This window comes from Mastomys coucha, unplaced genomic scaffold, assembly GCF_008632895.1.
Source record: "Mastomys coucha isolate ucsf_1 unplaced genomic scaffold, UCSF_Mcou_1 pScaffold9, whole genome shotgun sequence".
In the NCBI taxonomy this organism is placed as follows: domain Eukaryota; kingdom Metazoa; phylum Chordata; class Mammalia; order Rodentia; family Muridae; genus Mastomys; species Mastomys coucha.
The window spans coordinates 34,206,385-34,222,403 of NW_022196915.1; the positions used below are offsets into that span (position 1 = coordinate 34,206,385).

General features: G+C 43.8%; 1 protein-coding gene across 9 annotated transcripts in view; it reads left to right on the forward strand.

The window, feature by feature from the left end:
• Fbxo34 (F-box protein 34) overlaps positions 1-15,269 on the forward strand; it is a 64,317-nt gene extending 49,048 nt beyond the window's left edge. For 7 of the 9 annotated variants that reach the window (XM_031363004.1, XM_031363003.1, XM_031363009.1 and 4 more), the window contains 3 exons: positions 7,427-7,587; positions 9,379-9,489; positions 12,488-15,269. In XM_031363004.1, the coding sequence (XP_031218864.1) occupies positions 9,458-9,489; positions 12,488-14,582 (2,127 nt within the window). In that variant the 5' untranslated portion in view covers positions 7,427-7,587; positions 9,379-9,457 and the 3' untranslated portion in view covers positions 14,583-15,269. The other 2 variants (XM_031363010.1, XM_031363011.1) reach the window with 2 other exon arrangements.
• The last annotated feature ends 750 nt before the right edge of the window (positions 15,270-16,019 follow it).

Consider the following 16,019-nt stretch of genomic DNA (forward strand, 5'->3'; position numbering starts at 1 on the left):
GCCCCTCTAGTGTCTGACTGTGTTTTGGTTTTGTAATATTAGTGGTGACTTATCACTACTAGAGTCCTTTAACACAGCAAAAGCTGCAAACCGGTGATAACTGATTCTGTCATCCTGACTGAACCACAGGCTATGAGGAAAGAAATTTTCATCTAAAGATCTGTGGTCTTCAGCTATGTTTTTGTTTGAGTTAATATCCTCTATGACACTGGTTAGCAGTGACAGGATTTAGTGTTGAGATTTTTAGTATAATATATATTGAGTAGTTGCTAACAGTTAAACTGCAGATTCTCTATAGTTCATTCAGTTAGGGTGCCGTCTTAAACTACTTAGTCATTTCTCAGCGTGTTAGGGTTCAGTTTGTGTTCAAATTAACATGTACTTCTTTACCTGGATACTATATATAGCTGTTTTTAAGGCCTTGCCTTCTTGCTTTTTCTTGTTTTCTTTTTCTATGGTGTTGGGGTTTCTTTTTCTATGGGGGGTGAACCCAGGGCTTTAAAATACTTGCTAGTCAAGTGCTCTGTCATAATCACTTTGAACATAAAGTCTAAAATACATCAGACTAAAAATAACCTTTTAGTATAGGTAGCTTATAGAAGACATTGGGTTTGTTGTTGTTTCCCTCAGGAGTGGGTACTCTTTCAAGATGCAGTCCTGCTTAGTCCCTGTGCTGTAGCCCTGGCTGGCCTCAAACTCCTAGCAGTCATTTTTGCCATGCTTTCTCATGTGCTAGAATTTACAAGTGTGTGTACCCTGCCCCTTTGTAGAAAGGAGGCTTGGAGGATGAGGAGACTGTGTGTTCAGGTTATAGTTACAGTAAGGTTTGGCTTCATAACTGCCCATTTCCCATTTGACTATCTTAAAGCACCTGGGGCTCCTTTGGGATCTTCTAGGGCCTTGCCGCAGTTCTCTGTTAATGTTTGTACCATGATGGTACTTCTGTACCATTTGAAAGAATACTTCCTGAGTCCTAGTCACTTCTTAAGTATTTTATTTCAAGCAAATAGCTGAAGATGGCAGCCCAGAAAGTAGAGGTTGCCCAGTTCAGTGAGATTCTGTAATGAGACAAATAGGGGAGGCTTTCCTGAGGAAGTATAAAAGCAGCTGTCTGCCTGACACCAACACCCTTTGTGTACTCCCTGCTGTTCTGCAGAGCTTGTTTAACCTCAGGACCATCTGAGCCTTACCTGAGACTGTTGGTGAGGACTTAGAGGACATTAAATTGAGATAAAATTGAGGTTTTTTTTTTTTTTTTTAAAAACATTTTGTGTGTGTGTGTGTGTGTGTGTGTGTGTGTGTGTGTGTGTGTGTGTGATGTGTATGGGTGTTTTGCCTGCCTATTTATTTGTGCACCACAGGTTGCATTGGATATTTTGGAACTGGAGCTACAGATGTTTATGAGCCACCATGTGGATACTAAGAATCTAACCTGGGTCTTCTAGAAGAACAACCAGTGTTCTTAAACATTGAGTTATCTCTCCAGCCCTTAATATTAGTGTGTATATGCATGTGCATGTACATATGAAGTGGTCCTCAAGGAGGTCAAAAGACACTTTTGGAGATTGCCTCTCTCCTTCTACCATGTGTGTTCCAGGGATGGAACTAGGTTGTGAGACTTAGCAATAAGCACCTTAACCACTAAGCCATTTCACCAGCCCAGAATTTGTTTCTCAGTAATTTACCAGCATTTTGAATTTTTAAGTAATTTTTGAAAATGACTGTGTGATAAATGTTTCTAATGAACAGAAGCCTTTTTCATTCTGTGCTCCACTGTGGTACTCTCATGCTTTGGGTCTAATACAAAGCCAGAGCCATCTGGTTGAGCCACTTTGGGCAGTGCAGATGGAGATCACATTTATACCCCTTTCTGTTCTAAGGCTATCTCATATAAAATACATCATTCATTCAAATTCAACAGTGTAAGAGCAAGGCTCTGGGCCAGTAGTTATTAAACTAGTCAGATTCAGCTCCTGATCATGTCTAGAATCCCTCTTAAAGGAGGGTCAGAGCAGGACACGAGCCAGCTCTTAGGATTTCACAGCACAGTGTCTTTGTTGGCTGTGAGCTTGGTATGCCGAAATGATAACCTGTTAGTGATTTCTGTTACATACTTTCTCTTTTTATCCTGGCCTCTACAGCCAGCATTATAGTTAGATTGTATGCAGTTAGATGTATGTATATGTGCACACAAGTGCATGTGAACATTGACTAGTTTGTGTATGTATGCATAGGTGTAGAGGCCTGAGGACAACTATAGATAGGTTTGTTCCATCTACCTTGTTTTTGAAGACAGGTTCTCTTAGTGGCCTAGAACTTGCCAAGTAGGAAGTAGGCTGATTGGCAGTGAGCTCCATCAGTCCGCTGTTTCTTCGTCCTCTGTGGTGGACTTCAAGTGCATGTCACTATGCCCAGCTTTTTTAAATGGGCCCTGGCCATCAAGTTCAGCATTTATGCTTGTAAGGCTAGTGTGCATTACCAACAGAGACATCTCTCCAACCTTAGATTTTTTTTTTGAAGTGATTCTCCTTCCTCTTACCCCATAGTCTTGGCTAGTATTTAAAATTCATTACTGAATTAATGATTGTTCTATGTCTAGTGCTTTGGAGAGGTAGCTAAATGTGAACATGTTGATACATGTCCTGTAATTTCCAAGGCAATCTCAGTTACAAGCATTTAAAAAATGTTTAGTCTTGAGTGTGTGTTTGATGTGTTGGGTATAGAGATAACACATGTGCTATATAGAGCACACATGAGGTCAGAGAACAACTGACTCTCTCCTTCCACAGTGGGCTACTGGGATCAAACTTACCAGGCTTGCTCAGTTTTAAGAGGCTTTTTGTTTTGTTTGTTTATTTGAGAGAGGGTCTCATGTAGTCCAGGCTGGCCTCAAACTAGTTGTGTATCTGAAGACCATCTTGAATGTCTGAGTGCCTTCACCTCCCAAGTGTACCACCACATCCCAGCTATGCTGTTAGGGACCAAACCTAGGACTTCCTGCACACTAAGGCACTGTGCCAAGTGAGTCACAGCCCTGGCCATGACGTAAGTCTGCAGAGCCTGGTGAACTTTAGAGGGCTGATCTGTGAATCTCTTGAAACAGTGACAGGCTTGGAAGATACAAGCTATTTCCTCAGGAGTGGTCTGCTTTCTTTGATCTATTTCAAAGGATTTGCTGACTGAAACAAAAGGTTAGATGATCACTGTGCTTGATATAAAAGGCACTTTAATTAACATGAATGACAACATGTTTTCCCTTCCACCTGTGTTTTCAGGGAGTTAGAAGACTGCCGCTGTATTTCCAGCAGGGAGCTCTTGAGTGCTCTGGGGTTATAGAATTTCTCTCAGTCAGCTTTCCTGCGTTCTTTTTTCCCCTTCCTCTTTTCTTCTCTCCTGTTCTCTCCTCTCTGACCCCTGTCTCTTTCCATCACTATGTAGACCATGCTGGCCTCGGATTCAGTGATCTACCCTCTGCACCTTCCCCATGCCATGATTAAAGGTGTGCCATTTGTTATTTTGCTTTTGTGTGATTTCAAGGCATATTAAACCTGGGAAGTTTTAATATACACTTTAATGTTAGGAGATATGCCCCCTCCATTGTCTGTTGCCCATTGTCTGGTGCCTCAGAATTTGACCAAATTTAAAAAGAGGGCCTGTATGGAGGAGTAGTGACTTATGCTGAGGCTGCCGGCCGGGTCAAGTGCTAACCCAGTGAAGTCCTATGCTCAGCTAGCCATCCCATTATCCCATGGAGTTACCATACATTCCTTAATCTTTGGCAGTTAGTTCGTTGCATCTTATTTATGGTATAAAATTCATACAGCAACCTTGAGGCAGTTCTAAGATGGAAGCTGTGAACATCCAACTCTTTAGAGCTGCATGTTTCCAAAGGCCATTCTCCCTGATTTCTTGTTTGGTTGGTTTTTGGTTTTGTTTTTAAAGAGATTAATTTTTCTCACTACGCATTACTAAACCATTTAATCATCCCGGGACAAATTCAGCCATAAAGGCTTTGGTGAGTGTTCCTTTAAAGCCATGTGTGAATGAATAAGATAAGGCCAGGTGTCTATGGCCTGGTTACATGGGTGGTCAGAAGGTATTGAGCATCCAAGTTCAAAACTACCCTGAGCTATTTATCAAGACTCTGCTCTCTCAGACTGAAAGAAGAAGAAGAGCTGAGCTTCCTTCCCCATGAAATCCTCACCTGGTCTTTTGGAGCTCATTTTAAGAGGCTATTTTCTCTCACACAGGATTTTTTTGTGTTGTGTGAGAGCTGGACTCATTTTGTCAGTGCTTAGGGGGATATGGCATGCATTTTCTCGTGTGCCTCTGTCTGCGTTCCTACCTCCTGGTCCTGCTACCTTTCCAGTTAACAGTAGTGGAGTGGGTGTCTTGTGCTGTCTTTGAGACTCACTGATGTGATAGCGTCAGCCCATCACTCTTCTGGTGTGCTGGAGGAGAAACTGACGTCATGTTGGAGGCAGAGCTGCCTTGAGGACCGCCCTTAGCGTCCTGTGTAATGTTGTTTGTACTGTACATGAGCCTAGATGGGTTTGTTGTTACTTTGGTGCTTTGTTTATGGAGCCTTGATGTGGTGTCCAGGCCGGCCCTTAGCTCCGGAGCTAATATAATCTTACATCATCCTCCTGTGTAGCTGAGACTTCAAGTGTGTGCTAGCATGCCCAGCAGCCACCTGTGGTAGGCATTTTTAATTTTTGTTTTGTTTTGTTTTGTTACTTTGTAGTTCAGGCCAGCCTCTAAATTCTTGATTCTCTTATCTTAGCTTCTTAAGTGTTTAATTTAGAGGTATGAGCCACCATACCAAGTTGCCCCCCCCTTTTTTTAAAAGAGGGAGACATAATCTAAGAAATTCTATATACTTTAAAGAGTTATTTATGTGTATGAATGTTTGCTTGTTTGAGTGTGTACCACATTTGTGCCTGGTATCCTTAGAGGCCAGAAGAGGGCGTTGGTGGATCCAGTGGAATTGGAGTTATAGAACCCAAATTCTATCTTTTGTAAGGGCTCCAAGTACTCTTAACAACTGAGCCACCTTTCCAGCCCCCTGAACTTGCAGCTTTATTCCTAGTATAATAATCTTATCATGAAAGTTACATGTAAATAAAGAAAATATCAAAAAAAAAAAAAAGAGAGAAAAAAATAATCTTATCATAACCATCAGTTCCTAGAAGTCAATGTAGCAATTATTTGTCTTGTTATCATGACAAAAAAACCTGACAAGAGCAACTTAAGGAAAGATTTACTCTGATACTCAGTTTCAGAGGCTCCAGTAGATAGTACAGATGGATGGGGGAGGGGCAGGAGGCTTACATTACCTCACAGACAAGAGGCAGAGAACTGTCTTTGTCCTTCTTAGGCAGTTGAGACCTCACATTAGAGTCGCTCTTCCACGTCAGCTAACCTTGTTTAGAAGCTCCTCACAGACTGATGTAAATCCCATCAAGCTGACAATCAGAACTAACTAGAAATCACTTGCCTCCTCTAACTGAACAGACTCAGGAGCCCTCCAAGTGTGCTGCTGGAATTGCTAATCATTTGTGTGATGCTCTGGTGAAGAAGATGCAGTAGATATTTTCTGGAAGCTTTTTTTGAATATTTGAGATAGGGTCTTCAATTTGGAAAACTCTGTCTTTTTTCCTATTCTCAATCATGTATTCCCTTTAAATTCCTATGGATTGTGTTTATCCCTCTACGTAGAGTTATTATTACATGGCATTAAGTACCTGCAACCCTAGAGTGTGAGAAGCTGAGATAGGCAGAGTCTGCGCTGGACGACACACCAAGTCTAAGGGCTTGAGGTGTAGTTGGCCACTGTTGTCGCCTAGCATGTGTGAGGCTCTGAATCTGCATCTCAGCACTACACACATGAAAAAGTACTTCGGCTTTTTCATGGTTTGGTATTCATACACAATTTTTGGTGGGGGTTGGGGTTGTGGTGTGTGTGAGGTGGGTCTTATATCATAGCCCAGGCTGGCATGGAATGTAATATAGCCAGCCTGACTTTGAACTCAGCCATCCTACTTCATCCTTCCTGAAAGCTAGGATTACATGTGTGACCTACCACACTTCACCCATTTTCTAACACATAAATTTAATCCTTTGTGGCTTAACTTTGTGATTGTATACTATCTTTAGATGACAGTTCTCCTACTTCTTGTGTATTTACTTTGATGTATGTGTATGAGTGTTTGCCTGCATGTATGTATGTGTACCAGTACCATATGCATACCTGCTGCCCACACAGGTATTGCTGACATTGGATGCCCTCGAATTGGTTACACATGGTTGTGAGCCATCATGTGATGCTGAGAAGCAAACCCCGTGCAAGAGCAGCCAGTGCTCTAACCATTGACATCTCTCTTGCCTTCTCCCAGGTTTCTACAAGCTGGATTATATATAGGGTCTAACCAGAATATGTGGAGCTTTTGAAAACTAGATTTTTGCCATCACTGTGTGAAGCTGTGAAGTTTGAGCTGCTTAGTTGATAATCTTACCACATTCTTTTTTTTTTTAATTTATTTATTGTCATATGTAAGTACACTGTAGTTGTTTTCAGACACAGCAGAAGAGGGCATCAGATCTCATTACTGATGGTTGTGAGCCACCATGTGGTTGCTGGGATTTGAACTCAGGACCTTCGGGAGAGCAGTCAGTGCTCTTAACTGCTGAGCCATCTCTCCAGCCCCTTACCACATTCTTGGATATTGTGATAGGTGTCCCTTCCGGCCAAGCTTCCAAAAACTGCTCTGACCAGTATCATCAGCTCTCTGCACTGTGCTTCCTCAAAGGGGCACCAAGGTCTCCACCACCAGCTGACGCTGTCCTCAGAAAACATTAGGCCTTTCCCTTCTCCTAACCACATTCTACCTTTTAATTGATTATTGACCATTTACTCTTCAACATGGTAAGTGAAGGGACTATGTGCTGTTACAGAATCTGTCAGCAACTACTCCTGTTTGTTTTGGCTTTTTGAGATAAAATGTGTGTGTATATGTTCATCAAATTCTTCATCTACCTCAGCTTCCTAATAGTTACACTTTTTTTTTTTTTTTTTTTTTTTTTTTTTGGTTTTTCGAGACAGGGTTTCTCTGTGTAGCCCTGGCTGTCCTGGACCTCACTCTGTAGACCAGGCTGGCCTTGAATTCAGAAATTTGCCTGCCTCTGCCTCCCAAGTGCTGGGATTAAAGGTGTGTGCCACCACCACCCGACAATAGTTGCACTATTAAGCATGCACTACCTACCATATTACATTTTTTCTATTATAAAAGTTATATACATGTTTATCATGCAGAATCTTGGGAAGCTTCTGTTCAGACAATGTATTTCTTATTGAAATGTCTCAGTGACAGCTGCCTTCGTCTTCCTGTGCTCTTGTCTGCTTGACCTCTTATCTCCTGTTTTGCAGGCACTCCAGCTGCACATTGCTGAGAAACTGAACTTCTCTGCCTCCCCGCCTTGTGCAGATCTGACCAGCCATCTGGTTGTCATCCAGGAGAGGAACCGTTCTTCACGCAGTTGTCGAAGCCATAAATTGAAGGATCCTTGATGCTTCTCTACCCTCTAATTGTAATGGAATTAGAATCTTGTTTGTTTACAAACCATCTCTCTACTATTAGTCTCTTAGTTTACTCTCTTCTTACTTACCTGCATTTCCCTAAAACATCTACTTTTGAGCCTTTTAGGACTTTGAATGTCTTCCTTCCAGGTTTAGCTTAGAAAGTAAAGCCTCTGGGACCTCCAGCTCAGTGCCAGGAGCCTCTCCTCTAAAATGCCCACTCCACCCTCCTTCCCTCCTGACTCTGGCACCATAGTAATTGTTTAGTTTTTGTGCTTCTTTGTAGCAATCACTGTGTCTTATAGTTGTGTAAGTATCCAGTCCTGACAGATTAGTAATACTGAGTAGCTAGAAGGAAATGGTCATTCATGTGAGATATTCATCTGAATGAGTTCTGAAGCTGTTATGGTTTATGGACCTTGTTGCTTTACAATAGCTTCCATCTTTCTGGTCCCATCCTAACAGGTCTATGAACAAGCTTCCAAAGTGAGAAATATGGCAGGGCAAAGTAGGAGTGCAAGCTGACTACAGAGTTGACTCTGTCCTTCCTGTGGCCATCCAGTGCAGCCGGGATAAGACGGTTGCTCACCTAAGCAACTGTGCCAGCCATGCAGAGGCGGGCATAGTTCAGTGACTAAGGGACAGGGAGGAGTTATCTAAGTGACTTTGTTTCTAGTTTGTTAGTGTGGGTACCTGAGGCTGTCATCAACTAGAAGTGTTGGGTTTTGAGGCTCAATACTGACACATCAAGGTGAGCTGGTCTACCACACAGTAGGCTCTGAAGGTAGGAGAGTACCACAGGAAATGGCAGGATGGAGAGTCACCCTGCGTGGGAGCTAATCAGAGCTAGAAATAGTCATCTAGACATCATCTGAAAGGAATCATGGTCTGTAAAGAGAATGAACCTTGAGGGCCACTACTATCTAAGAGCTAGGAAAGAAAAGAGAGAATCTTGAGCAGCCAGGGTTGCTTCAAGGAGAAAGACAAGGAGATGATACACCTTTTTTTCCCCAGTTAGGACAGATGCTTCAGCACAGACTGTTTCCTTGGCTCCCCAAAGGAAAAGTTCTGCCTTACTCCTGATAACCTCCCCAGCCCAAAGCCAAAGCACCCCAGTTTCCTTTGCTGGATGCCACAGACATACAGTTACCAAAGCTCTTTCTAACCTCATTATAAGGTTTAAAACAGAATCTGAGCCTAATCCCCGGAAAACTAATAATCCCAGACAGCTTAATTTCTAAGGACCTTTCTGAGAGCCTGAGAAGCTGATATGTAGGTGCCGTATAGGTTTACATTTTATTTAAGTACAAGAGAGGAGGGCTTGAGTATAACAGACTTTGTTTAAAGCAGGGTCATGTAGCCCAAGCTGGCCTCAAAATCACTATAGCCAAGGAAGGGTGCCCACCTTTGACACTATCCTCACAGCCTCTCAGTCCTTATCCCCTTGCCTCTGTGTCTATAAGGTGCTGGGACTGTAGGCGTGTGCCATCATGCCTGGCAAATTATAGTGACCTTTTATAATAGGATTTTGAGGACTGGGGATGTAGCTCAGTGATGGAGTGATTGCAGGATCCTGATAATGTGAAGAGACGTCAGCCACAGAAATCTGGGTGGGACTTTCCACGGTGCTTGTTCCTAGCGTGGGACGGGGTAGGCAAAGTGCTGCCATCTGTTTTTATTTTTTTGGGTTTTTGTAACAGATGCACTGGTACCCTGCATTATATCCTTAATTAACCACAGAGCTAAATCAAAAACTAAGGTTTTGTGGTCTTAAGTCTTACCAGAGTTATTTTTTGTTTCAGAACTGCTGAGTGTCCACCAAGGGAAGGGGGGAAGTTGACATTCTTCTTCCCAGCCTTCAGCCAGCAACAACACAAACACATGCTGCCTAGGCCTCCCTCCCCAGAAGTCAGGTGGATCTGGACACCTTTACTCCTCTTTTCCTCCTTTGGGCACAGCTAAAACTGTTCCTTCAGTTACTGTCAGTAGAGCAGACTTTACAGATCATGTGCAAACAAAAACCTTCCCTAATTATACTAATTTGCTCTCAAATGTTTTTTTAATCTGAATTAATTATTATTAATGTTTGTTTTTAACTGACCTGTTCTAGTTATGGTTACTACTGTTGGGATGGAACCCTGTGACCAAATGCAAGTTTGGGAGCAAAAGGGTTTATTTGACTTACACTTCCACAGCACTGTCCATCATCAAAGGAAGTCAGGACAGGAACATAGAGGCAGGAGCTGATGTAGAGGCCATGGAAGGGAATTGCTTACTGGCTTGCTCCTTGTGGCTAACTCAGCTTGCTTTCTTAGAGAATCCAGGACCACTAGCCCAGGGATGGACCTACCCACAGTGGGTTGTGGCCTCCCCATTGATAACTAAGTAAGAAAATGCCGCACAAGCTTTTGTGCTCATAGGCCTGATCTTACAGAGGCATTTTCTCAGATGAGGTTCCTTCCTCTCACATGACTACAGCTTGTGTCAAGCTGACATAAATCTAGCCAGCACAACACACAGCACCTAAAACACTGTGGGGGTGAGAGAGGCAAAGAAAACATTGTGCAATGCAGAGCAGCACATGTTGCTGAAGTTCACATTTATTCACAGGTGCTCTGTAATGAGGTCATTCTGTGATGATTTATTATGCTCCCCAACCTCCATTGCTTTCATTCCACTCACATTTCACATGAAAACCCAGCACATAGAGTCAATATGACTCTTCTTTATGTATCATCTTGTTCTTGAAGAATTCTGGGTAGTTCTTTGGGGAAGACTAAATTATTGAAAATGGTAGAAAGCTATTAAACTGTTATGGTACAGAAGGGGGAAGCTCTCTACCACACTTAGGTTCTGAGGTGTCAGAGACCAATCACAGTGATCTTAAAATCTACTCCAGGATGGAGAGATGGCTCCTGGGTAGAGAGGTGCTTGCCACCAAGCCTGGGGCCTGAGCTGATCCCTGGAATTCACATAGGAAAGGGAAGAAGCAATTCCTGCATGCTGTTCTCTGACTTCTTTATGTGCTGCACAGCTTGTGCCTGTGCTTATATAGAAATGTACAAAAAAAAAAAAATCTTAAAAAGGCACTTACGTACTCTAAATGCAGAGTTTCCATTTCCGTAGTAAGAAAACAGCTGAGACTGGGCTAGAGAACCCTAGAAGTTAAAATGAAAAGTAAAGAACACCCATTCTCCACAGTCAGCACTGATACCTGGAGGCAGTTCGAGGCTCAGAAAGGTGCAACCTGTGGGAAGGATTACACTTAGTTGCCCCCAAGATGCATGTCTTGTGCAATAATCTCAGCCAGAGTGGATCTCTCCATGCATAGGTCTGATAATGTTGTGGCCTCATTCCCACAAATGTGTGACTGTAGGTCTTTATTACATTGGTAGGATTGCTTTACAGGAGACTAGACATCCCTGAAGAAAACACTCTTCAATCCCAGGGAACTTTTTAGTAAGGGTATGGATCAGTGGACTATATCTAATGTGTCAACACTTCCATTAACATTTCCACTTAGACAGATGGAAGTGCCTTGCCCAAGTTGTATGCACCCTCTCTAGCTAATCTAATCAGTCATCGAGCAGAGACCACCAGGACAGGCCAATGGCAAGTAATCCTCTTTCTGTCGCACTCTGAAATGCCTCCCATCCTCACCCCACCAGGAAAGAAGAAAAAAAGGCACCATGGTCTTGTTGTTTTGTTTTGTTTGTCTGAATTAGTCCAGACTTTTTAAGAATAAGGAGTACGACCTCTCTGTTTTCTTTAAAATAGCTATAGAAGGTTTAATAGTCAAGATTTGATACTTCGTCCTAGCCAAAAGTCAGTAAGGATGTATACTCATATGAGTGGATTCTTAGAAAGTCAGTAAGGATGTATACTCATATGAGTGGATTCTTAGAAAGTCAAAGCACGTGACAGACAATCATAAACAGCAAGACAGCCAACACTATGGGAATGGTTGAGGAAATAATAGTTATTTTTATATGCAGCCAATAAAATGCTACATGTAATGAACTGGAAAGATAAAGATTAAAAATCTAGCCGGGCAGTAGTGGCGCACACCTTTAATCCCAGCACTTGGGAGGCAGAGGCAGGAGGATTTCTGAGTTCGAGACCACGAGACCAGCCTGGTCTATAGAGTAAGTTCCAGGACAGGCAGAGCTACACAGAGAAACCCTGTCTCGGAAAAAAAAAAAAAATCTACTGCCATACCTTAAATTTTAACAATTGGGAGGCTGGGAGATCTTTCTCAAGTTTCAGGCCAGCCATTTCATTCTGAGACACACTCAAACCCACAAAGCAAAACAATCTACTAGGGCCAGGTATGGTGTGCACTGAGGGAAGCTGAGGCAGGGGATCACAAATTTAAAACCAGCATGGGTTACGTAGTGAGAACTAGTTATGGAGGAAAGGATGGTGCCATTGGGGCTGGTAGAGGTACATGCTTGGCATCTACAGAGTCCTGGGTTCAACTCCCAGCACTGCCTATAATCTCAGGATTGTGGGGGTAGAAGGATCAGAATGTAAAGGCCAGCCTGGCCTACATGAAACCCTGTCTCCTAAGAACAAGACAAGATGAACAACCGAGGGAATAGAGAGGAGTTAATATTTCCTCCTTCAGGGCCAAGGTGTGATCTTTAAAAATGCAGTTTCAGGAAAATGAACTTTAAAGGATTAATTTACATTAACTAGCCCTTTCTATAATGTATCATTCAAAATCAGCTTATTTTCTGGCTGCTAATTCCACAGGAAGTAGTTAGTTTGCTTTTATTCTTCTTGATTTGTGTATTAGAAATGAGCTGGAATATGACTTTTGGTAAAGATGTTAGAAGTAGGAAAACTAGATTTCTCTTGCTAGAAGCAGCAGTGAGATTCCTAAGTCAGCTCTGTTCTCTCCTGTTCCAGGGCATCTGTTATGCACCTGAAGCCATACTGGAAACTCCAGAAGAAAGAGCGCCCTCTGGAAATCAGCAGGGACACACCAAGACCGCCTATGAGCCACGGAAACACGGGCAGTGATGAAAAGGGCAGAGTCAACTACATGAAACCAACCGTCCTTCCTTCAGCCTCCCTTGTCAAGGCATCAGCTAGAAAACCTTTTGGGATCCTTTCTCCAAATGTTCTGTGCAGCATGAGTGGGAAGAGCCCTGTGGAGAACAGCTTGAATGTTAAAGCCAAAAAGAATGTGCCGTCTGCAGCAGTGCACCAGAGTGAAGAAGGACTGCCTGGGAGCTGGGCTATTGTCAAACCTGGGAACACGAAAGAGAAAATTGCATTCTTTGCAGCCCACCAGTGTAGCAATAGGATAGGCTCTATGAAAATAAAAAGTTCCTGGGATATCGATGGGAGAGCCACTAAAAGAAGGAAAAAATCAGGGGATCTTAAGAAAGCCAAGTTACAGCTAGAAATGATGAGAGAGATCAACAGCCAGTGCTACCAGTCTGAGCCATTTGCATGTGGCGTCGAGCACTGCTCTGTGCACTACATGAGTGACAGTGGGGACGGGGTCTATGCTGAGAGGCCTCTGTCAGTGATACAGATGGTTGCCTTCCTCGAGCAGAGAGCCAGTGCTCTGCTAGCTAGCTGCACAAAAAACTGCACAAATTCTCCTGCCATTGTGAAGATTTCTGGCCAGTCCCGAGGCATACCACCTTCACCTGAGCCCTTCTCTGCTCCAGAAACTTGTGAAGAACCCAAGGAAAGAGAAAATCCTGAGACTGGCAGATCCCAGAGTGAGCCAGTCCGTGTCCTTGACATGGTAGCCAGGTTGGAGTCTGAGTGCCTGAAGCACCAGGGCCAGCGGGAGGCTGGGAGCTTGTCACGGAATAACAGCTTCCGTCGAAATGTAGGCAGGGTGTTGCTCACTAATGGTTCTCAGGCCAGTGACAAAAATGAAGAGGGCTCTGCAGACACACCTGACACTCAGGTGCACCCCTTGCAGCCAGTATCTGTGAGTGAAGGACCCTCCATAACTGACCATCATTCTGCAGGGGAGCAGGCCTGGGATGGTTCTTCTCAGGGCTGTCCCTCATTGCCAGCAGGTGTGAGCTTCTACACAGACAGCACAGAGGTAGAGCCGGGTCAGCAAACAGCTGTGAAGATCTGCAGCCGGGATGATATAGAAATGGCAGAGGAATTTGATGAATCGCCTACAGATGCTGTGAGTTGTAGAGAGCTTGTGACACTCACGAACCACAATCCTGAGCAGAGACAGGAGCCTCTGTGCATCAGCATCACTGTGTGCACTGTAGAGAAAGCCCAGCCATCTGCTTTAGACTCCCCTGAAGAGCCTCTTCCTGGGATGCTATTCTTTCTGTCACCTGGCCAGGACCAGCAAGAGCATCCCCAGTTGAGTGAACACTCAGCACCAGAGGCATCAAAGGCCAGTCAGCCTCAAGATGCTGCTGAGGGCAGCAGCAGTGCATGTGAGGAGAAAGATGCCTCTGTGGAGCCGCTCCTCCCAGCAGCCTCTGGGGGAGGGAGTACCTTACAGGTGCTTGAGGCAGCCACTTACAAGAAGCAAGTGTCTCAGGACTTCCTGGAGACCAGGTTTAAAATCCAGCAGCTTCTGGAGCCTCAGCAGTACATGGCATGCCTGCCCCACCACATCATGGTGAAAATCTTCAGGTTACTCCCTACCCTGAGTTTAGCAATTCTTAAATGTACTTGCCGCTACTTCAAGTCCATCATTGAATACTACAACATCAGGCCAGCAGATTCTCGGTGGGTCCGAGACCCACGCTATAGAGAAGACCCTTGCAAGCAGTGCAAGAAAAAGTATGTGAAAGGGGATGTGTCCCTGTGTCGGTGGCACCCCAAACCCTATTGCCAGGCTTTGCCATATGGCCCTGGGTACTGGATGTGCTGCCACCAGTCTCAGAAGGGCTTTCCTGGCTGTAAGTTAGGCCTTCATGATAATCACTGGTTGCCTGCCTGCCATAGCTTTAACCGGGCAATCCATAAGAAATCAAGAGGGAGTGAAACGGAAGAGGAGTACTGAAGTCCACATGAGAGGCAACAGGACTGTGAAACACCCGGGACAACCCTTCAGGGGTGTGACCTCACCCGGCTCTTCTGGATCTCTGCTTAGATCTGACTGCCATTGCTCAGGCATTTTAAACTGTTTCCCAGCTGTACAAGAAATTAGTTCCATGGTTTTGTATAATGGTGCCTCACATTAAACCTATCCAGCTGTGAAGAACTCTTGCCTGTTTTCCTCCATCAAGGACATTCAGAGGTCACCAGGCAGTCTCCACAAGGGGATCCTGAAGTGGTCCAACACTGGCTCTGCATTTGGAGTGAGTGAGAAGGAAAACAAACCTTTGAGAATTATGACTCAAAAAGAAAAGCAGGCACCTTACCCTAGACCTGTATGCTTGTTCTTGTGAGAGTGGTGACTGGAGACATGCCCTGTGGTGTTTACAGTGTATATATAATGGTTGTGTTTGCATAGGGCTGTGAACGTGCACATTAAACCCGAGCGCCTTTACCTGTAGATGAGTGCTTTGACCCCTCTGTAAATAACGTGATTAAAATTCAGTATTGTATATTATGAACAGCTGACTAAACATAATCACCACAGAATAAGAATATCATATAATAGATTAAAATGTTGTGCATCCTTTTGTCTGGTTAAATTTTTTAAAAAAAAAAAAAACTTCAATAAAAAACAAATATTTTAAATGAGGTCTGGTCTTAAAATAAGATTTTATTAACTTTATGAATGTTTGTATAAATTCAGGCAGTGTTGGAGGAGGCCAGAAGAGGGTGTTGGACCCTGGGAATCTTATCTGGGTGTTCTGCAAGAGCAACAAGTTCTCTTCACTGCTGAGCCATTACAGCCCAAAGATTTATTTTGTGCATGTGTGTGTGCTTGCTCGAGTGTAGGCACACTAATGGCAGATCCACCACTGTAGTGTTCCACTGGCAGGCAGTTCTGAGCCACCCAGTGAACTGAACCAGATTTGTCTGCCTAAGTGTCTGTCCAGATCCTGGTATGTCAGGGTTTGAGGGTTCTTATGCATTAAGTTGTAATTAAAACAACAAACCTTTGATGTGTGTGGGTATCTTGCCTGCATTTATGTCTGCATCGCATGGTTGCCAGCAGAGGCCAGAAGAGGACATCAGGTCACTTTGAACTAGGGTCTGAACAGGTTTGTAAGCCCTCATGTGGTTGCTGGGAATTAAGCCCTAGCCCTCTGAAGACCAGCAGTGCTCTTCACTGCAGTTACCTCTCCAGCTCCTTCTTACGGACCTGCTAAAGTCTTGTTTTCAAGCCGTTTGTGGTGATTCATGCCTGTGATCCCAGAGCTCTGAGCACAAGGCAAAAGCACTGCTGAGTTTGAGCGTGCCTGGGCTACAAGAGGACTTACTTCACATGCACCCCAAAACAAAGTTATTTAGAAGGGAGGTTAACTATATTACAAAGTCATCCTTC